Here is a 23,830-nt window from a genome sequence, read left to right on the forward strand (position 1 = left end):
TCTACCTGGAGAGATTGAGGAACTGTTACAGAGTGAAAGAAACAAGAGATAATGCAACCTAAGGCAACATGTGATTTTGAACTGTATCTTTATACAACATTAGTGGGACAATTAATGAAAATCAGATAGGGTCTGAGGGAGAAATAATGTTAATTTCCTAATTTTGATGGGTGTATTACAGTTATATTTAAAATTCTTTCTTTTTGGAAGTATAAAAGTACTGTAGGGTGATAGGGCATCATGACAGCGACTTAATCTCAAAGTGGAAAAATTTTATTTGTACAGTATTTACAACCTTTCCGTAAGCTTGAGATTGTTTCAAATTTTTTTCTTTAAAAAGCAGAATGCAGAAAACTAATCATTAGATTATTCTTAAAGAGCTGATAACGTAATTCAATGAGCTATATAACTCCAAAAACATAATTATAATGAACTTTCTCCAATTCCTGTCTCCACTGTGCACATACAGGTTCACCAAAACTGTCTTAGTTTTATGTCATTAATTGACCCAGAAAATTTTCACATGACTTTCACAATCTTATTTAAACGCACACACACACACACACACATTCTTCCTATTAGTTAGGATAGTGATATGTTCATAGGTGCTGTTCAGTAGAGAGAAACTATGTGAGTTCTATTTTTAAAATAAAATAAAAATGTAGGTATTAGAAAAATAACTTCTCCCCCTGGTGGCAAAAAATCAAAGTACATTTTACTGGAGAATCCTAATACAGAGGCACTTAGTATTATTCCTTATCAAGTATTTTCATATTTTAATGTGAATCCTCTAAACAGCACACAGCATTTGCAAACAATACACTTAGAGGTAGTGTCACAGTTCTCCTTAGGTCAGCACTGTTCAGATTCCGTTTAGATAATATTCTCTACATCAAAAAGCTGCAGATTTGATAGAATTTCCACCACAAAATATCAGAGTTCAAAGGAACCAAATTTACCCACAATATAAAAGATTAAAATGATAGGTAGGTAAAAAGGGATGGTCTCACTTAAAGGCACCTGCCTGTTTAAGATTACAGGGGTTATCAAGAAGGCTTCCTACCTCTCCAAGTTTAATCTAAAAAATTTTAAAGTCCACCATTGGAGGTTAATTCCTTGGGAGTTGGTTCCATCCAATCTTCAGACTTAGCGTATTAATACGAAGATACTCTGGAAGGGATAAGACATTTTCCTTCATTTAAGATTGCTAATAGTGAAAATAAAAGGAAGTCAATCGTCTGAGCTATAAATAAATGAAACTTAACTTACTCATTGCAGATTCCTAGCCCTATTCTTAACCCTCCACACTTCTTCCTATTAAGTCACCAGTCACTGATAATTCTGTTTTACTGACCTTCTCATGATTATAAAGTAATTTAAGTGGTTTTTCAAAGTAAACTTAATTCCAGTTTCAGACTTTTAAATTAAAAGTGGCTCAGTTGGATACTGTTTCTTCAACATAGTAATATAAATATTAGTATCTTGGCTAAAATGAATTATTGACAATTTTAATACATGTTGCACAGTACATATTAATATAGAAAAATACATGTTATCAGCAGCATAATGTTGACCATGTTCTAATCCATTCCACCTGCTCAAATATTAGTGCAAATAATTATATATTTGTAATGCATCACTGCTGTCTAGCACAAATCTATGCTTTCTGAATAAATGACTTTCCTCTGAGGTTATCTGGTGTTTGGAGTATGATGTGATATATTCATATTTAAATTGGCTTTGTATGGTGAGGCAGACTGCAACCATCTAAAACACTTAGAAAATGAACAAGTACGGTTAATTACTTTTCCCTCCCCCCCAAAAGTGATATTTATCACAAGAACTGAAGTTTACTGTTACTACCCAAATAAAGGTGTTAAAAGTATACAGGGCCAGCTTAAAAATATCAACCTTGTTAAGCCCAGGGTTATCAGCCTAACTGCTCCAAATCACCAGTTAGAATTCTTACACTGTTATGTGTAAGTTTTCTCTCCCACACACACTTGAGGAGTTGTTTCTCCCCTAAATTTGGAAAGAGAAAGGACTGATCAGTGGAAAGAATAAAAGAGTTAAGGCAATTTTTAAAAAATTAAGCATGCAATTTTTGGTTACATGAAAATACCTACCTATTGTTAATACACTGAGTACATTTTCCCTGTATTTTCACTCCAGCATTAGTCACTTAAAAACTATGAAACACATTAAATAATTAACAGAATTGGCAAACCTATAACATTAGTCTGTTTTTGAAGGTAGAAATAATTGATTTCCTCATATTTTCCAAGGTAGAGTTGTCATTTACTCCTATGTTATAAAATATGAAACAAAATATCTGGGCTCTTCCTTCTGTAAAAATTCTTAAGCAGACATCGTACTATAATTATGTAAAATAATATTAAAAAGAACTTTTTGGTTGAAAGATTTCTACTAAATATAAACTTAATATTAAATTAAAATTTCATGACCACTTATAAAATTTTAAAAACCAAATTTAAAAAGTATGATCACACACTGGGCACACTAAAAAATCCAACAGTAAATTAGCTACTGATCCTGTATACCAACTTCATAGTCTAAACACTACAGTGAACCAAACATTGGATGAGAAGAGGATTAGATTAAGCAAAAATTAATAAGGCTATCAAAACTAGGAGCCTATTTAAATGTTAAACAAGGAGAGTGTACAGAACATAAAGAGTGAGAAAGACTTAAGTTTCAATCTGAGCCTTTTATTAGCTACAGACCTTGAGTAGGTCTACTTAACATTTTTGTGCCTTAGATGTTTCATCTGTCAAATGGAGGTAATAGTACCCAACTCCTAAGGCTGCTTTGGAATCTAATGAGATCATGTATACAAATGGTTAGCATAGTACATGGGACCTGACTAGATAAATGTAGCTATCATTATTTTTATTATGCATCAAAATTTAAAAATTGCTATTTTTACTTTAGGCAGAATTACTTACTCTAACAACATGGACTGGTCTTTTCCTCCAAAGTACACAATGTATTTCAGGTCCAATTTTCTCAAGCAGAGGGAAGTACTACAGAAACTGAATATAGTTAAACTAATTTCACTTGGATAAAAGCATAAAGTACTTTTGATGTTAAATTCTCCAAAAGAAATCAAAAGAATTCAGTACACTTCTAGGAAACATCTCACACTTCTGAGTCAATGAGTTAGTATGTGGGTAATACACACCATAATTTTGTATTAAAAAAAATTAAATTCCCAGAGGTGAGCTTTTTAAGTCAATGACAAATTATGCCCTAAGTAAACCTTGCTTACTCTCATATGTTCAAGCATGCCTTAGCCACTACCTTATAAACATGACAACCTTAAAAGGTTTTGTGGCATTTCAGGAATCAAAATCTCTTTATCCAGATACTAGTAACTATTCACCATCACAGATGAAAAAAAGGCACTTTAAGGAAGCAGTAAATTCTCCACTTTGAGTCGGTCTGATAATTCAATTATTTCACTGTAAGTCAGAAGACTGATATTCAGATAGTGAAATATTTTAAATGAAAGAGGAAAGAAAATCATTTAAATATATCAAAGCAGCTCTTACTTAAAAAGGGAAGGTGCTAGAGACTTGCAACCATGGTGATGCTCAAAAAGAGGCTAAATACTTGTCTTGAAGTAGTCAACTATATAAAGGTCCATCCAAGCATCATTTACTAATTCTTCGTAAGGGCTATTTCATCTACTCTGGTTGACTGTCATTTTCAATATCATAACATACACGCTAGACTTCTTAAACTTGTGCTCTGTATTTCACTTTCTGTACCATTTTATGCAAACAGAATATACTAAAGTTGAAGAAATATAATTTGCAGTGTTTTGGTGCATATTTGCAACTTCCAAACATTACCTAAATGTTGCCTGTTAGCTCATGTGGAACTGTAGAAAACTGTAAAGATTTTCCTTATTCAACGTTGGCTAAAGTTACTAATACACAAAGTTCTGTTACTGCTACCTAAAATTTTACCGTGTGCACATGAAAAACATCTTACTTATTGATCATCTCTTTTGAGTCATAAATTGTGGATATAATTTTATAGTGGCCACAAATATAAAAAATACTTTAAAAACTGGAATACAAAGAATGTAAGGAATGCATAAGGGTTTATAAAAAAACAATTTTTTTCTTAGAGAAAGATAATCAGTTTAGGTTAAATTTCTAATCTTAGTTATAAAGTACTTTTCTGCTAAAAAAAGGAAGTGAGAAGACCTATGCTATAAAAAATAAGGAACATCTTGAAAACTTGAATAGAAATAATTTATAAAATTAAGTACAGATATCCTAAAGATGTAAAAATGGAGTGAAATAAAAAAACAACTGCAGGGAATTTGTTTATTAAAGCATTAATGTTAACACTTCTAAGTATTCACTTACGAGTTTTCTTTGTCACTGCCTTGGTCAATGGACATAACGGAAAATATTGCACAAAACTCAAGCATGGAAATAATAATTAACAAAATATCTAAGCAACATGTATAGGCTTTACATTTTAAAAATCAATCCAAACAAAATAATTTGAAGCACTTCTCTGATTTGGAAGTCTTAAAATGTTTCTCACATGTTTTATTTAAGTTTTTTTTTTTTTTTTTTTTTTTTTTTTTTACAAATTGACACTGTGTACAAAGAGTTCAAATGGCCAGTAAAACTACTGCTTTAAAATTGTTGGCTTTAAGTAACAGAGGTATAATTTGAATTCACATCAGAGCTTTCTAAAATGGCAATAGTACAAGCGTATGACTTTCTCTAGTATCCAAAATCTGTTCTGGCTTCCCTTGGCTAAGGAATAGAAAACTAGACAGCCTTCTAAAACTACCATGATTTCCTGAAATGCTTTGATAAAAGTTGGCATACTTTGTTTCTCTTCCTTACCTTGGTAACACTGGGCTAAACAGAAAATGAAGAATATTCAGTTAATAGTAATTTAAATAGTAGCTAGCGCTGGACCTGGAAGTTTTGGTAAAACTGATGACCATTCAGAAACATAGTCTTAAAAGAAAAGTAGTTTGCCAAAATTAGGCCAAAAATCTTCTTAAAGGGAAAAAAAATGCCAAGAATGAGCTGAACATTAAAGTTTATCTGTTCCTAGATGATTATGAAAAACACAAAGGAAGCTGAAACACTACATATAGTTAAGAATGAATTCTTACAGAGCAAGTTTATAGAAATTGTAAAGTAATAGCCTTTCTAAATTTCCACTTGATGTTTAAAATTTTATAAGTGATTTATTATGTCACCACATTAAGCCAATTCAATTAATTCCAATCAGTAAGAACTGCTTCAGAAATAGCTTGAAAATATAATGACAGAAACTATAGATTTGAAAAGCAACCAGTTTTTACAAAGCTCATCTCCAGATGTAGAATATATAACGCTATCAATTCCCAATTCTCCTTAAAATAGATTACTTATGTTTAGCCATGCCATCTTATTCCAGAGTTCAGCATTAAGAAAGAAATCTAAAAGAACTGTACTGTTGCTAAACACTGTCAATATTTCTCATATTCACCATTTAGACTATACCTCATTTTATTTCCCTTATAATATTAAAATAATGAATAAATAGGGTCCTTTAGTTAAGGTCCTCCACCTTATCTTAAGTGAAATATAAAATAAGGCAGACTTATTAATTTCTTGCTAGCATTGGCTTAAAATCTGTTTACAAAATAAGAAATAGTAAACTTTAAGGTTTCTTTTTTTAACCCAGAAAGCAGATGTATCCTGATCCACACCTAATATCTACATAAAACATTTCATCATTTTAGTTTAGTCTATAACATTTTTCTTGGAATATTATTATACCTCAGGAAAAAATCCAATTAACCAACTACAGAAATTATGCTCAATTACTAACCTTTTGAAAGAGGCAAAAGTTCAATAGGAAAACCTAAAATAACTTGTTTAACAATTACCAAGTGCTGAAAAGGTCATTAAAAATTGGTAAATAATAAATGCAGTTTTGTTGTATTTTACCATTAACGCAAAATAGGATGGTGAAACTTCCCAATAGAATATGTTAAAGAATGTCAACTGGAACACTGATAACATCACATTTGTCTTCTGACACCAACATTTTCCAGGATGAAAACAGTGACATGTAGTTTCACAGAATTTGAAATTTAGAATCTGAAATTTTTAAGTTCAAGAACAGAATTAAAACTCAACTTAAGGGGAAAAAAACAAAATATGGCCATTAGTGTCCAAATTTCAAATAAAATCTCAAGGGTAAGTATGGCTGCTGTTTCTCCAAACAGTCATTTTTCCATAAAATGTTGGCTGTGTCATAAGAAATCTCCTGTGCTTTCTATCAACCAAGGCCTGCTGAAGTACAACACGTTTCCCTTGTATATTCAACCTCAGCTGAAATGTCGAGCAAGGCGGGCAGATCTATAGTCAGCACGAAGTTGTACAAAGGAGTGAAGAATGTTCTTGTCCAGATTAGCAAGTTGTTCTCCTGAGCAGACTTGCTTTAAATTATCTGGGGCAACTACCAGAAGATTGCAAAGTGCATGCAGAGTATCAAAAAGCTGTAATACCAGTGGAATCTGAATTGAAATAAGAGAAGAAAAAAATAACATTGACACAAAACAATTTCTAAGTTTTATAATTATTTTATAAATTCTTCTCATTTATATACTGTTAAGACTTACTAATGTGGGAGGATTCAATATTAAAAACTGTAAAAACTCCTGAAATTGTTAAAACCTAAATATTTCAGACATTAAATAAACTTGGTATAATCTTTTTTAAAAGATCCATGCCAATTTCCTTCAACAGTTGTCATTTATACTTCTATGGATTAGAATTAATTACCATTAATATAGCACTTTTCTTAAATAATTTAAGCCTTAAGGAAAACTGATTTCAGAGAGATGTACATGAAGAACTTATTTTCCTGATGTGTGATATATACACAGCATTAGTTATGGAAGTCAACAATGTCATTTGGACTGTTGAACTGAAATATGGCCTTGTCTAAAATACAGCACAGAGCAAAAATGTGTTAAGACTGAAAATATGATTAGAATATTACTCTTTCAGTTAGGAAATGTTAGATCTGTCTCACTACAATATCAACAAGTTTTAAATTTTTCAGTAGTGATTATAAGTCAGCATGCATTTTTAATGGTCTGACTTATGTTCTTGAGCCTATTTACAAGTTTTATATTTGTGAATACATACCTTGAAGTCTTTGGCACACTTCCTATATTCAGCTACATCACAAATTGCTAACATGCCACCCCCACAACTGTACGAATATTGTTGAAGATGCTCATAAATAAGTCGATGAAAACGTACTCCAAGTTCCATCAAAACTGTATCCACATTCTTCCCATCCATGGAATTTTTAATCTTTTCCACTTGCTTTCTTACATAAGCACAGACTTTAACACAGGCCTGTAAAATTTTTTCTACACTTATTACATAGAAATGTGTATCAGCTTAGCTAATAAGAAAATACATACAGTGTTTCATTAATCTCTAAGTATAAAAGAAAAAACCTTAGAGCATAGTAAGATACACCAATGAATATGTTAATGAAAATATTACATATAGTAGATATTCTTACTAGTATACTGAATTATTTTACTCACATTAGTATATTGAATCAAAACATTGTTTTCATCCTCTGGCTTAAAATCTGTTTTCTTTTGTTCTGCAGTCAAGATATGCTTCATCTGTCCAATCATACAATTTAATGTCCTAGAGAATTAAGAACACCATATATCTTACCCATTTATTTTAAATTTCCTTTAGTTTATATTATTTATACTAAATTAAATTATTTAATTTCAGAGCACCATAAAATTATTTACTATCGGTAGACTTTAGATTTTAGAAAAAATAAATTCTAGGTCTTGCTATAAATGAACTCTTGGTTTTATTAGCTTCCTGCTCTTGCCCAATACTTTATTTATGGTAATCTTAAAGATGTGAGAAACCTGTCACTAACTTACTTCCTTAACAACCATATATAGAGGGTCACCTGGGTGGCTCAGTTGTTAAGTGTCTGCCTTTGGCTCAGGGCATGATTTCAGGGTTCTGGGATCGAGCCCCACATGGGGCTCCCTGCTTGGCAGGAAGCCTGCTTCTCCCTTTCTCACTCCTGCTTGTGTTCCCTCTCTCGCTGTGTGTCTCTCTCTCTGTCAAATAAATAAATAAAATCTTAAAAAAAAAAAAAACCACCATATATAGAGACTGGTTCGGAAGAGGGGAAGATAGAGGATTTAAGACAAATGGCCAAGGTTTGGAAGAACTGGTGAGAAGAATAGGAGTTTCACAGTCTAAGGATAAGCAGGAAGCTGAACAAACGGTACTAACGATTCAGTGGGGAAATGAGAACATGGGTTTACAGCAGCACCGATAACGTTCAAGTTATGTGTTATTCTCCAACAGCGATCAGCCATCCAGTTATGGGAATAAAAGAGACTGCACTGATCCAAAACCTTGGATCTGCAATAAGATAGATAAGGTTAAAGGAAACAGATTTTATGGTAATTATAAGGGACTATTTAAGAGATGGATCAAACAACCTAAGCATAAAAATAAATAAAGAAAAGGTTAGTATATTGGCAAAAGATAAATATATTAAGGGCTGGAGTTCCTGCTGAGGTCAGAAAGCAGGTTATGGAGTTGGAAGAACAGGAGGTTGTGAGCAATGAGTGGGATATTCAAGTTTGAGGTTTTTGTTACCAATGATAATGAGGTCTAGCAGGATATGAGCTTCAGTAGATAAAGTGAAGATGATCAAGAAAATGAATGGGTCACACACATGGAAGTAGAAGTAACCTAAGATTTAAGGTTAAAAGAAAAACTGTAAGCCAGATGCCCGAATCCTCAATAAATGCAGGAGACTAACATAAATGATTGAGAGACACAGCAATAAGAAAAGATGATGTGAGTTTTAAAAGCAAGGGGGTTCTGACCTAATACCTATAGATGGATACCGGTCTGAAAATATCAGAAGGTATCAGATGAATGCTCTGCTCACCTCTTGGCCCCATGGTACATGGGTAAAATACGAGAAGTTCACATTCATGAGACCACTACAGAATACTGTGCCTTCAATTCATCAACTAGTGCAAAGACTCTGAGATTAAGGCTTATACAGAAAAATATTAAGAAGACACCAAGAAAATACATCTTTCCTATATCTCTGAAATTTTAATATATCTAACCTCCCCATGTCCCAAATATGATTTTCAGGTATTCTGAGGTAAAGCAAGAAGAAACAAATTAATATTGAGGGATTTAAGTTAGGAAAATACATACTTCTTGAAGTGATGATTGTAATGTGTACAATATATCATACACATTGTAATTGTATTAAATGCAGTTCTATGTATGTATAATCTCATATGATCCTAACTAAAAACAAAAGGGAGAGACCAGTTTTAGGATTATTCTAAGCCTATAATTCAGTAAATTCGTCTCAGTAACTAATTTTGTAACATCCTTATTTTTCCTAGTTTTACTTTTCAATTTAATCTTTCTTTCCTTCATTATCATACACTCAATGGTAATTGTTGATCTTAGTGAGAAGGTAGCTGCAAGTTTGATATTACTGACATAGGAAAAATTACTCCATTTTTTCATAAATTAGAGTGGATTCCAGGTTATCCTTATAACAGCACTGAAACTAACTTGCACCCAAATATGCTTTCCTTCATAGAAGAGAAAGGAACAGAATTACAATAAGTGAAAAAGATATGCCCAAATCTAGTAGCATGAGCTTTAGAATTTGAGTTCCACCTCTACCACCATTAACTGTGTGATTCTGAACAAATTACTTAATTTCTTTAAGCCTCTATTTCCTCATCTGTAAAATAGTATTTCCTACCTAATAAATAAAATAATACAGGTAAAGGTCCTTGCACTGTGCCTAGCATACACCAAATGCTTGATAAGTGGTAACTATCATCATCATTAATATATGCCCACCACATCATCTCAAGAAAAGAAACCCACTGATCTACAGTATTAATAAGGTGATTAGCTACAAAAACAGTTACAAAAAATGTTTGAATACAGAGTTTGTATTCACTTAATGAAATTTACAGAAAACAAGTATATTTTTTTAAAGCATTTCAAATAATAAGCCTGAAAATTCTAAACGAAAATAAAATCCTATATGTTACATACCATTTTTAAGGAGTTTGGACAGAGAGAGGGAAAGAGGAAGAGGAGGAGAAAGTGGTGGCCTATAAAAATGGTTTTCAATTGAATCTAGTTTAAAAGCATACCTAAACATACTGAAAAACATTTTCATGTTGCATTTATAATGGTATTTTTACAATTTAAAAAAACGTAAGAGAAAAAGGGGGCTACTAGCTGGCTCAGTTGGTGGAGCATATGACTCTTGATCTCAGGGTTGTGAGTTTGAGCCCCACGTTGGGTGTGGACTTTAAAATAAAATCTTTAAAGGAATGCCTGGGTGGCTCAGTCAGTTAAACACCTGACTCTTGATTTAGGTTCAGGTCATGAACTCAGAGTCATGAGATTGAGCCCTGTGTCTGGCTCTGTGCTGAGCAGGGAGTCTGCTTGAGATTCTCGTTCCCTCTGCCCTTTCCCCCAGAGCTCTCTTTTCTCTAAAATAAATAAATAATTTTTTTTTTAATCTTAAAAAAATTAATTAAAAATAAACATAAAAAATATAAAAGGTAAAACTAACAACTTGCCTATCAATGCCATTATCCAATTTCGTCTCCATTTGTTCAATTATTTCTTTTTTCTTCTGAAGGCATTCAGATAACTTAGGAGAAGAGCTATTGCATGTTTAAAGGGAAAAAAAAATCACATTAACAGCCTTGTAAAAGCTTTTCATATGCACATGTGTATTGTTATAAACATTTATAAATACACATGTATTGTTTTAATTTGCTCACAAATCCAAGAAGCACATTACATAGTAATCGCTATGCACAATTTAATACTAGGAAATTAAGTAGTATTACTATGCCTAACAGTCACACTAGGTAAAATTAACCAGTTATATGAGAAGGAAGAGGAAGATTTAGATTTGTTACTTTCATGTAAGAGAAGATATCCCTTAAGAATATAAATATATGTGATTTTGAAATTTGGGGATTATTTGGTTTCCTTTTTAATTAAATATCTAGATTAACAGTAAAACAAAAATGAACAAACCCCAAAAGGCTATCACCAGAGTCTTAAGAATATAATAAATTATACTAATTAAAATTTGGAAACTAATAGCCAATCCAGTTGTATTTAGCTTTTCCTATATTATGAAAACAAATCTGACAATCACTTTTGCCTTCTGAATGCCATCTAAATGTCAAAAACCACCTAAACTATTAAGGAATATGCAACCCTAATAGTCATGTGAATTTTGCACCATAAGGCATTACAGCTCTTAAAATAGTACATTTCCTTTTAAAGTGGGATTCAGGGATCACAAGTTATCTTTATCTTTGAGATTGTTTATGAACTAATTTCTTGGGATATCAATGTGTACAATAAAATGTTTAAATTTTATCTTTTGGAGTACTTGGGTGGCTCAGTTGGTTGGGCAACTGCCTTTGGCTCAGGTCATACTCCTAGAGTCCCAGGACAGAGTCCTGAGTTGGACTCCCTGCTCAGCGGGGAGTCTGCTTCTCCCTCTAACCCTTCCCATTCTTGTGCTCTCTCTTTCATTCTCTCTCTAATAAATAAAATAATCAAATAAAATAAAATTTTATCTTTTACATATATTTTTCCTCTTCTTAAAAAATATTTTTCCTCTTTAACAATAGTACACATACAAATTTTATAAGGCATGTTCATGTGAGTATACTCTACATTATTTAATCCTCACATACTTTAAAAGTTCACATAAACTGATAGGAAGATATAAACCAAATCTTATTTAATGCCTTATTAAAATCTGTCCAATTAATCTTATAAAATTTTTGTTGCATACCTTTATACATATAGCATTATAATTGTCACTGAAATACAAAGAAAAATCAATTTGACTAACCTTATTAGTGGCATAAGGTGATCATTAAACTGCTTGTCAAAAAGATGAAAAATAGTATTGGCCTGTTGCACAACATCCAAAAAATAGAGATTTGCATTCCTAGAATCTGAAGAGGGAATTCCTAAAATTGGAAGGCATGTACATATTAGAATCATACTTGAAGAAATTCATCTTGGCAACAGAAAAAAGAACATGGCATAATAAATAAAAGTAACTCCTATTTTAATAAATCAGCAATGATTTTTGTGGATAGAAGAGTAAAATTAAGCTCAATAACTTAATAAAGTGAATCCAAAATTTTTACATGAAAAATTTTACCATCTACCCAGTCTTCATTATTGCTGAGATAAACCAAAAAATAAATCAATAAATGAATCATCTTGAACTGTATCTTCTCCTTTCCTTTCCCATTCTCATGCCTAGTGGTTCCACATTAGCCATTCATACATTTCCACCATTTTTCTTTTAACAAGGCCTCATTATCTCTGGTAACAGTTAAAATAATTTTTTATTAGTTTCTTGGGTTCAAATCACTCTTTCCTGCTATGTATTGTTGCCAGAGTAACATACTTAAACATTTTACTCATCTTGCTCTCCATTATTTCCTCAAAAATATTCAAAGTCTCCTCACTGTCTACAAAATAAATTCTTTATTTTCAGCATGATATTCAGCCAACTCAATATGCTGACTCCAAAAGAAAGCTGACCTCTCCAGACTTCAGTTTCCCCTTTTTTGTAAAAGAGCAATAGATAAATTCTAAGGTCCATTCTAACCTAGATGTTTATGTTTCTAGCTAAAATTAAAAGGCATAGTGGGTTAGGGAAAATATTCACATATGAGAAAATGAAATTAATAACTACAATTCTTTATAGGATGATGATTTTTTTCCAAGTTTTAAAAATGAAAACAAAGGTGTTTCATTTTCCCATAAAAGTCAAAATCACCAACTGATAAGAACATTAAAGGCTCCAAAATAAACTTACAAGAGCAAAAATTTTGTGGAAAATCCTTACTATTAATGAAAAATATTAAAATTAAGGTAGTTATGTTTTTAACCACTAAAGTTTTTAAAGGAGTATTCAATGTTATGCAGAAGAACTGGTACAACCATATACGCCAACAGCAGTGTAAATCAGTGTAAAAAAACCCTTTTGGAAAATTCTATATGTATAGAAATTTTTAAAAATTTATGTTTTTAACCACTAAAGTTTTTAAAGGAGTATTCAATGTTATGCAGAAGAACTGGTACAACCATATATGCCAACAGCAGTGTAAATCAGTGTAAAAAAACCCTTTTGGAAAATTCTATATGTATAGAAATTTTTAAAAATTGGTAATACGCCTGGTGTTATTTTTTTTTTTCCTTTTTTAAAAGTAAACCCTAGCCCCTATATGGGGCTCAAACTCATGACCTAGAGATCAAGAGTTGCATGCTCTGCAAAACTGAGCCAGCCACGTGCCTCTAGTAACACACTTTCATCTGCTAACCTCACCTCTGGGATTTCATACGGAGAAAATAATTCAAAATAAGGAAAACACTTTAAGCTCTACAATGTTCACTGCAGCATTATTTATATTATTTATATTACCAAACTGCTAAAAAAAAATCCAATATGTCCAATATGTCTAGTAATAGGGAATAGTTAACTTTATTTAACTTTATAATACATATATATATATACACACGACAAAGTTTTGAACTATCATTAGAAATAACAGTAATTGCTAATTAAATGGCTACATGGAAGAAAACTTATGAATTATAAGAGAGATTTTCATCCTACCAGTAAATTTTCTAAGCCTTTCCAAATTGTGAATATAGCTACTAAAATGAAGATACTAGATTTCCATATGAGCTAAATAACCATATGGATTCAAATTATTGTTACTTTTTTTCATTATCTTCTTCAATTTTCTTAATATCTTTGAGGTATTATTATCCCAATACAAACTGCCACATTAAGTCATTTGCAAATGGCAAATGTTAAACATTTGATGTCAAGAGTCTGCTATAATTGGGGTGCCTGGCTGGCTCAGTTAGAAAAGCATGTGACTCTTCATCTTAGGGGTCATAAGTTTGAGCCCCACAATGGGTATTGAGATTACTTAATAAATAAACTTTTTAAAAAGAGTCCACTGTAATTAAGTTTAAAAAAGAAGCAGGATACAAATGCTTCCCAAGTTTACTGAATTATGGGTAATTTTGCTTCAGTGTAAAAGGATGTGATATACAGTCAATAAACATCTTTGAGCATCTACTATGTGCTAAGGACTAGATAATAATGGTGAATAAGACAGATAAAATTCCTAGCCAGGGGCACCTGGGTTGCTCAGTGGGTCAAGCCTCTGCCTTGGCTTGGGTCATGATCTCAGGGTCCTGGGATCAAGTCCTGCATTGGGCTCTCTGCTCCGCGGGGAGCCTGCCTCCCTCTCTCTCTCTATGCCTGCCTCTCTGCCTACTTGTGATCTCTGTCTGTCAAATAAATAAATAAAAATCTAAAAAAAAAAAAAAGATTCCTAGCCAGAAGAGCATATATGCTGTTCTCTTAAATAACTTTATCCAAATACTCCATTTAACTCTTTTACACCATTCAGCTCTCTGGTTCATACATCTCCTTGGAGAGGCATTATCTAACCCACCTCTCTAAAAAAGTCCTCTGCTCCTGAATTCCTCCTCCCACCTCCCCAACACTTCTCACTATCTTTTACTCAGTTTTATTTTTCTTCATTGCACTTTCTAGTCATTTACCTATCTTATCTAAGAATGAAAGCTCCATGAGTACAGGAGTAGGCACTTAAAAGGTATGTGTTAATGAATGAATTCTGGTAAGAGGAGGCAGACATAAACAGATGAAAATTTCATTGTGATAAATGTTATGAAAAACATTAATTGAGTGATGAAATAATGAGTAACTAGGCTGAGACTAGAGGGCTATCTTAGCTAGGGTAATCCACAAAACCCTCTTTAAGAAGATGATATCTCAGTTGATATTAGAGGTTGAAATGTCAGGCATGAGAAGAGCTAAAGGAAAAGGAATTGGGAGATAGGGGGAAAGCCTGAGTCAGGGAAAAAAAAAAAAAGAATGAGGGCCAGATGGGCTGATGGCTAAGGTAATGAGAAGTACAATATGAGAAGTAGATGAACACATAAGACGACGACATATCAAAAGCCATGTTTTTGTAAAGTTTGTTATTGTTTTCCCCCTAAAAGTATCAGGAAGTTCCTAAAGGGTCTTAAACAAGGAAATTATAATCAAACTGACTGTTAACGTGGAGTCAGTCATATGGACAAGTGAGAAGACACAGAAAGACCAGTTAGAAGTGGATAAAGATGATGGTATTTAAATTAGGGTGGCATCAGTAGAACTCGAGAAAAGTAGATGAATTCAAGTTATGTCTGAAGTATAATGATAGAATGGCTATCAGATTTGATGAAAAGGAAGAATTACGGCAACTCCAATGTCTGGGGCCTGCGCAACTAGTAAATAGTAATGGTTTTTAAGGACATGGGGAAGAATGAGTGTGGACCAGGTTTAAATGGAAGATAAAAGAGTTTCAGTAGGGATATGTTAAATTTGAGATGCACAGTGAACAGGCGGAAAGTTCAAGGAGGAAACTGCACTAATGTGGCTGGAATTTAGGAAAGAAAGCATTATTATCCTATTAATACCAGTAAACCCAAAAGACGAAAAGCAATGGAAAAATTTTAATATGAGTCTATTACTTTCCAGGCTTATTTTGGAATATTTTCCTTTCTAAACTTCACATTACTCAATTGCTTCAGCCAGAACTGTTTCCACCTTCAGTTCTGCTCCTCTGATATTTTATAACTTAAGCATCGTACCTCATTCTGCCATACACTGTAGTGACTTATGTAGCTTACTTACCCTGTCCTGCTTGATGTAAGCAATGTGAGAGAACTGTCTTTGTGTAACTTCTGCACCTGATAAGTTCTTGCATTACAGATGCTCAAAAAGCATTATTCATTGCATTGAACTGAATTTGACATATATAGTGTTGAATATATACAACACATTATGCATATAGTTTAGCATGATCAAAGGATTTAACACAAAGTATAATACAAATAAATATACTTACCAGCAAGTCCTGTTTCCAAAGCATAATCAATATGTTCAATACATAAAAATTCCACAAGAATGGTAAAAATTCTAAAGGCATTCCTTGGTAAATCAGAAGGATCAGAGAGCTTCAAAAACAAAAACCAAATACATCACTCCTCCAGACATTTTAAAAATGCTTTTTAATTTTTTAAAAGCAATCAACTTTGTATAAGATGTAGCCGGTATTCAGGTATCAAAACAATTACTTATGTTTCTTCCTCTCCACTCCCAATGCCTCACTCACATACACTGACACATGGTTACAATGCTCCATATTTAAGTACAATTCTCCTGGCTTAGATCAATGTTTTTCTCACCTGGGTTGCAATCCATTAGTGGATTGTGACAACAAAGAAAGAGGGAAGCAATGAGATAATCAACAGGAAATAAAGTACAATGTACATATTAAAGTCAATATAGTTTTATGAAATAAATATACACAAAAACATCATATACATATACATATATATAACAAATATCCACTGGACTGCTATGTAAAATCCATTTCTTGTAGGTTGTGGTCAAAAAAGTTTCAGAGTCACCAACTTTAAAAAACGCTATTCTAGCAAAACTCAGAATAAAAAGGATACTTTATTCTATTGAGGGGTAGGAATAGGGAAATTGGTAACAAATGCACTATAAAATATGACAGGCTCAAAGCCCAGCTTCATCACCCTTAAGATATTACTTAACCCCAACAGGCCTTAATTTCTTCATCTGTAAGGTGGGAATAATGTTAACATTACTTACATCCTAGTCTTGAGGTGAGAATAAAAATATAAAAATCTACATAAGTATTTTAAGCACAAATGGTACACAGTAAACTTAATAATAATAAATGTTCATTTTTCTGTTATACTGCTGATTAACTACTCAGAAGAATTATCAGTAATTAGAGTGAGAAAACTGTATCTCTCTTTTAAAAAGTTAGAAAACTACCTCTCAAAACCTTATTACTGCTTCCTATATTATTTACCAACTGATTGTTGCCTCTGTAGTCTCTATTCATTTACCTTTAAAGACCCAACTTGGTATTACTCAATTCCCTTCCTGATCTTAATACCACTTCAAAGTTTACTCTTCACTAGTTGCTGTACCACTATCTTCACCTCCCTTTTTTGATCAGTGATGCTCAACAGATGCTCTTAACAAACAATAAAGAACAAATTTTCCACCCGCCTGTATACATTCATATATCCATGCATAATCGATAGAAGAGGTACACAGAAAATTGACAGGCAAATAGAAGATGTAAACCACCCTGTCAATCAACTGGACCTGAGATTTATAGAATACTCCATCTAACAACATCAGGATATACATTTACAAAGCTGGATCATATCCTGGTTTAGAAAACAAGTCTCAACAAATTTAAAATGCATTCATATCATACAAAGTACATCCTCTAACCACAACAGGATCAAATTTGAACAAATAACAGAAAAAACTAAAAAACACCCCAACAGCTGACAACTGAAACACTTCTAAATCACCCATGGGAGTATTTTGAACTAAATGAAAATAAACACAACATATCAAAATCTGTGGTATGCAGCTAAAGCTTACCTTAGAGGGAAATTTATAAGGCTAAATGTTTATATTGGAGAAGGAAAAACTGTCTCAAATCAATGACCTCAATTTCCACCTTACAAAACTAAACAAAGAAGGGCAAATGAAATCCAAGTAAGCAGCAGAAAAGTAACAGAGTGGAAATTGTTGAAACACAAAATAAATAATCAGTGACACCAAAAGCTGATTCTTTGGGAAAATCAATAAAATTGATAAACCAGACTGATGAGGAAAAAAGATACAAATTGCTGATATCAAGAATGACGAGGTGACATCATTATAGATTTTTCTGATATTAAAAGAGTAACAAGGAAATATCATGAACAACTTAATCCCAACACATTCAAACATTTATGTGAAATATACAAATTCTTAAAGACAAACTACCAAAGCTCAATTAAAAAGAAATAGGTAACTTAAATAGTTCTAAATCTATTTTAAAAGTTGGATTTGTAGTTAAAAACTCTCACAAAGAAAACTGCAGGCCCAAATGACTTCACTAATAAATTCTACCAAACATTTAAGGAATAAATAATACCAATTTTAAACAAACTCTTCCAGAAAATTGAAGAGGAAGAACTATCTTCCAACTCATTCTACGAGGCCAACATTGCCCTGACAACCAAAACTAGACAAAGACATAGTGTGAAGAAACAGATGTGTAGGTCAATATTCCTCATGAACACAAAAACAAAAATTCTAAACAAAAAAATTCAGCAAACCTAATCCAACAAAATATACATAGGATAATACACGATGACCAAGAGGGTTTATCAAAGGAATGAAAGGTTATCATTTGGAAATCAATGTAACTCAGCACATTAACAGAATAAAAAGAAAGCATTTGACAAAATCCAATAACTAATCTTATAAAAACTCGGAAAACTAAAAATAAAAGAATTCCCTCAATCTGATAAAGAGTGTCTGTGGAAAAGCCTACGATTAATGTCATACTTAATGGTGAAAGACTCAATGCTTTATTCTTAAGATCAAGAGTAATATAAGGTATTTGCTCTCATCACTTCCATTTATCATTGTACTGGAGGTTCTGAGCAATGCTATAATGCAAGAGAACAAAATAACAGGTTTCTAAACCAGAAAGGAACAAGTAAAACTGGCTTATTGGCAGAAAACATGATAGTCTATTTAGTAAATTCTGTGCAATACACACACACACACACACACACACACATACACACAGAGGCTATTAGAACTAATACGTAAGTTTGGTTAGGTGTAAAGTCAACATACAAAAATCAACTGTTTTTCTCTACACTAACAATAGAGTATCCAAAATATAAATTTAAAAAATACCACTCACATTAAAATAGCACTAAAAATTTAAAAACTCTGATAAGGAAAATTAAAGAAAACTTAAATGAACAGATATACTTTATTAGTAGTGTATCTGAAAACTCAGTATTACTAAGATGTCACTTCTCCACAAACCCAACTATAGATTCAATGCAGTCAAAATCCCAAACTTTTCTCCCCCAGAGACTGAAAAACTGATTACAAGACCAATGAGAATGCAAAATAATTTATAAGAAAATATTAGAGGATGGACACTACCTGATTCGAGACTTAATAGTTACAATGATCAAGACAGTGTAGTATTGACACAAAGACAAATAGTTAAATGGAACGGAATAGACTCCAGAAACAGATCCACATATAAACTGTCAAGCAGTTTTCGACAAAGGTTCCAACACAATTTAGTGGAAAAAGGACAGTCTTTCCAATAACACTTACATAACTGGATACCTAAATGCAAAAAAACCCCTGAACTTTGATCCATACATCATGGGACATGTATAAGTTAACTCAAAACTAATTACATAACTAAATGTAAAACCTTAAACTGTGAAAGTACTAGAAGAAAATATAATAGAAATCTTTGTGATCATGGTTTAGGCAGATTTCTTACATACAAAATACCATCCATAACAGAAAAGTGTAAAATTGGATTTCACTAAAATTAAGAACTTCTAGTCTTTGGATGCAAGGGTGGTTCAACACTCACAAATCAATCAATGTGATAGAACAAATCAATAAGAGAAGAGAGAAGAACCACATGGTCCTCTCAACTGACGCAGAAAAAGCATTTGACAAAACACAGCATCTGTTCCTGATTAAAACTCTTCAAAGTATAGGGATACAGAGAACATTCCTAAACTTCATAAAATCTACCTACGAAAAACCCACAGCAAATATCATTCTCAATGGGGAAAAGCTGACAGCCTTCCCTTAGAGATCAGGAACACAACAAGGATGCCCACTCTTGCCACTGTTGTTCAACATAGTACTAGAAGTCCTAGCAACAGCAATCAGACAACAAAAAGAAATAAAAGGTATTCATATTGGCAAAGAAGAAGTCAGACTCTCTCTTTGCAGATGACATGATACTTTTTTTTTTTTAAGATCTTATTTATTTATTTGAGAAAGAGCACGAGAGAGCTTAAGCTCAGAGGGAGAAGCAGACTCCCCGCAGAGCTGGGAGCCCGATGCAGGACTCGATCCTGGTACTCCAGGATCATGACCTGAGAGCCAAAGGCAGTCGCCCAACCAACTGAGCCACCCAGGCACCCTGACATGATACTTTTTATGGAAAACCCAAAAGACTCCACCCCCAAACTACTAGAACTCATACAGCAATTCAATAATGTGGCAGGATACAAAATCAATGTATAGAAATCAGCTGCTTTCTTATACACTAACAATCAAAATATAGAAAGGGAAATTAGAGAATTGATTCCATTGACTATAGCACCAAAAACCATAAGATACCTGGGAATAAACCTAACCAAAGAGGTAAAGGATTTGTACTCGAGGAACTACAGTACACTCATGGAAGAAATTGAAGAAGACACAAAAAGATGGAAAAACATTCCACGCTCATGGATCAGAAGAGTAAACATTGTAAAAATGTCTATACTGCCCAGAGCAATCTATACTTTCAATGCCATCCCGATCAAAATTCCACCGGCATTTTTCAAAGTGTTGGAACAAGCAATCCTAAAAGTGTTGGAACAAGCAATCCTAAAATTTGTATGGAACCCCAAAAGACCCTGAATCGCTAAGGAAATGTTGAAAAAGAAAAACTGGAGGACATTATGCTGCCTGATTTCAAGCTTTACTACAAAGCTGTGATCACCAAGACAGCATGGTACTGGCACAAAAACAGACACATACACCAGCGGAACAGAGCAGAGAGCTCAGATATGGACCCGCAACTCTATGGTCAAATAATCTTCAACAAAGCAGGAAAAAATATACAGTGGAAAAAAGACAGTGTCTTCAATAAACGGTGCTGGGAAAATTGGAGAGCTACGTATAGAAGAATGAAACTCGACCATTCTCTTACACCATATACAAAGATAAACTCAAAATGGATAAAAGACCTCAACATGAGGCAGGAATCTATCAAAATCCTAGAGGAGAACATAGGCAGTAACCTCTTTGACATTGGCCACAGCAACTTCTTTCAAGACATGTCTCCAAAGGCAAAGGAAACAAAACCGAAAATGAACTTTTGGGACTTCATCAAGATCAAAACCTTCTGCACATCAAAGGAAACAGTCAACAAAACAAAGAGGCAACCCACGGAATGGGAGAAGATATTCACAAATGACACTACAGACAGAGGGCTGATATCCAAGATCTATAAAGAACTCCTCAAACTCAACACTCAAAAAACAGATAATCATGTCAAAAAATGGGCAGAAGACATGAACAGACACTTCTCCAAAGAAGACATACAAATGGCTAACAGACACATGAAAAAAATGTTCATCATCATTAGCCATCAGGGAGATTCAAATCAAAACCACACTGAGATACCACCTTACACCAGTTAGAATGGCCAAAATTAACAAGGCAAGAAACAAGTGCTGGAGAGGATGTGGAGAAAGGGGAACCCTCTTACACTGTTGGTAGGAATGTAAGTTGGTGCAGCCACTTTGGAAAACAGTGTGGAGATTCCTTAAGAAATTAAAAATAGGGGTGCTTGGGTGGCTCAGTGGGTTAAGCCTCCGCCTTTGGCTCAGGTCATGACCTCAGGGTCCTGGGACAGAGCTCCACACTGGGCTCTCTGCTCCGCGGGGAACCTGCTACCCCTTCTCTCTCTGCCTGCCTTTCTGCCTACTTGTGATCTCTCTCTCTGTCAAATAAATAAATAAAATCTAAAAAAAAAAAAAAAAAAAAGAAAGAAAGAAATTAAAAATAGAGGTAACCTATGACCCGGCAATTGCACTACTGGGTATTTAACCCAAAGATACAGATGTGAAAAGAAGGGCCATATGTATCCCAATGTTCATAGCAGCAATGGTCACAATTGCTAAACTGTGGAAAGTGCCAAGATGCCCTTCAATAGGCAAATGGGTAAAGAAGATATGGTCCATATATACAACGGAGTATTATGCCTCCATCAGAAAGGATGAATACCCAACTTTTCTATCAACATGGACGGGACTGGAGGACATTATTCTGAGTGAAATAAGTCAAGCAGAGAAAGTCAATTATCATATGGTTTCACTTACCTGTGGAGCATAAGGAATAACATGGAGGATATTAGGAGAAAGAAAGGAAAAGTGAATTGGGGGAAATCAGAGTGGGAGATGAACCATGAGAGACTGTGGACTCTGAGAAACAAACTGAGGGTTTTGTTTGTGGGGAGGGGAGGAGGGTAGGGGATTAACTGAGCCTGGTGGTGGGTATTAAGGAGAGCACGTATTGCATGGAACCCTGGGTCTGTGGTGCATAAACAATGAATCATGGAACACTGAAAAAATAAAATAAAATAGAACTTCTAGTCTTTGAAAACACTGCTAAAAGATTAAAAAGACAAGTCACAGACTGAAAGAAAACATTTGCATATCATCTATCTGATACATGAATATGTCATTTATTATCTATGACTATATCATTTATTATATCTATGCATATAGAACTCTCAAAGGATAACAAGAAAAATAACTTAATTTTTTAAATGCACAAAATACAACAAAGAATATATACAAATAGCAAATAAACACATGAAAAGATACTCAATTAGTCATTAGGAAAATGCAAACTAAAACCATAATAAGATATTACTACACACCATTAGGCTATCAAAAATTAAAAAGACTGATCATATCAAATGTTGGAGATCATGGGGAGCAAATGAAACTTTCACACATTGTTTGGTGGGAATATCAAAAGAAACAACAACTTTGGAAAACAGTTTGGGAGTTCCTTTGAAAGAAATACCGTATGACTCAGCCATATTGCTACTAAGTATATACCCAAGGGAAATGAAAGCATATGTCTGCATAAAGACGTATCCGTGAATGTTCACAGCAACTTCATTCATAAGAGTCAAACACTGAAATCAATCTAAGTGTCTATCAATAAGTAAGTAGATATACTGCAGTATATTCATGAAAGGAAATATGACTTAGCAACAGAAAGGAGCATACTAAGTAACATATACAACACAGATGAATTTCTAAAAAATCATGCTGAGTGAAAGAAACCAGAAACACATGTACATATTATAACATAGTATTTACACAAAATTCTAGAAAACTAATGAACCTCTTAAAGATATCCTATTTAGCTTTCAAGACTCAGTCCTCAAATGTCACCCTCCTTTTGAAAACAAATCTACAGTGACATAAAGCTGATCAGTGGTTCTGAAGACAGAAATGAAGGGAGAGAAAAGGGGGATTATAAAAGGACAAAAGGAAACTTTTTGGGGTGATGGATCTGCTCATTATCTTGACTGAAATTAAAGCTTCAGAAATGTAGACATAACTTATCAAAGTTACCAAATTGTGCAGTTTAAATATATGCAGTTTACTAAATGTCAAAGGTATCTCAAAGTTATTTTTTTAAAAAGAAAGGGAAAAAAGCACTAATCTGTTCATTACACTGCCCTTTTTAAATAATCCTTTAAAGCTTGCATCATCATCATCTACAAGGTCAGATCTAAATTTCCAAGCATGGTATGCAAAAAAGTCTGTTTATCTTTTCAAGTTCCTTTCTCATTACTCTCCCATGCATATTTTTATTTCAAGCATTTTATGCTGCACAGCTGATCTTTGTATACTACTTTTTACATGAACTATTCTCTCCAAGAATCACCTTC

General features: G+C 33.3%; 1 protein-coding gene across 1 annotated transcript in view; it reads right to left on the reverse strand.

The window, feature by feature from the left end:
* Positions 1 to 4,345: 4,345 nt before the first annotated feature.
* Positions 4,346 to 23,830, reverse strand: part of EXOC5 (exocyst complex component 5) — a 63,778-nt gene continuing 44,293 nt past the window's right edge. The window contains exons 13-18 of the mRNA XM_080807623.1: positions 16,109 to 16,217; positions 12,007 to 12,127; positions 10,703 to 10,789; positions 7,619 to 7,727; positions 7,206 to 7,421; positions 4,346 to 6,568 (exon numbers count right to left, since the gene is read on the reverse strand). Coding sequence (XP_080663749.1) covers positions 6,380 to 6,568; positions 7,206 to 7,421; positions 7,619 to 7,727; positions 10,703 to 10,789; positions 12,007 to 12,127; positions 16,109 to 16,217 — 831 coding nt within the window. The 3' untranslated portion in view covers positions 4,346 to 6,379. The remainder of the gene's footprint in view (positions 6,569 to 7,205; positions 7,422 to 7,618; positions 7,728 to 10,702; positions 10,790 to 12,006; positions 12,128 to 16,108; positions 16,218 to 23,830) is intronic.

Source organism: Martes martes (assembly GCF_963455335.1).
Source record: "Martes martes genome assembly, chromosome: 7".
Lineage (NCBI taxonomy): Eukaryota > Metazoa > Chordata > Mammalia > Carnivora > Mustelidae > Martes > Martes martes.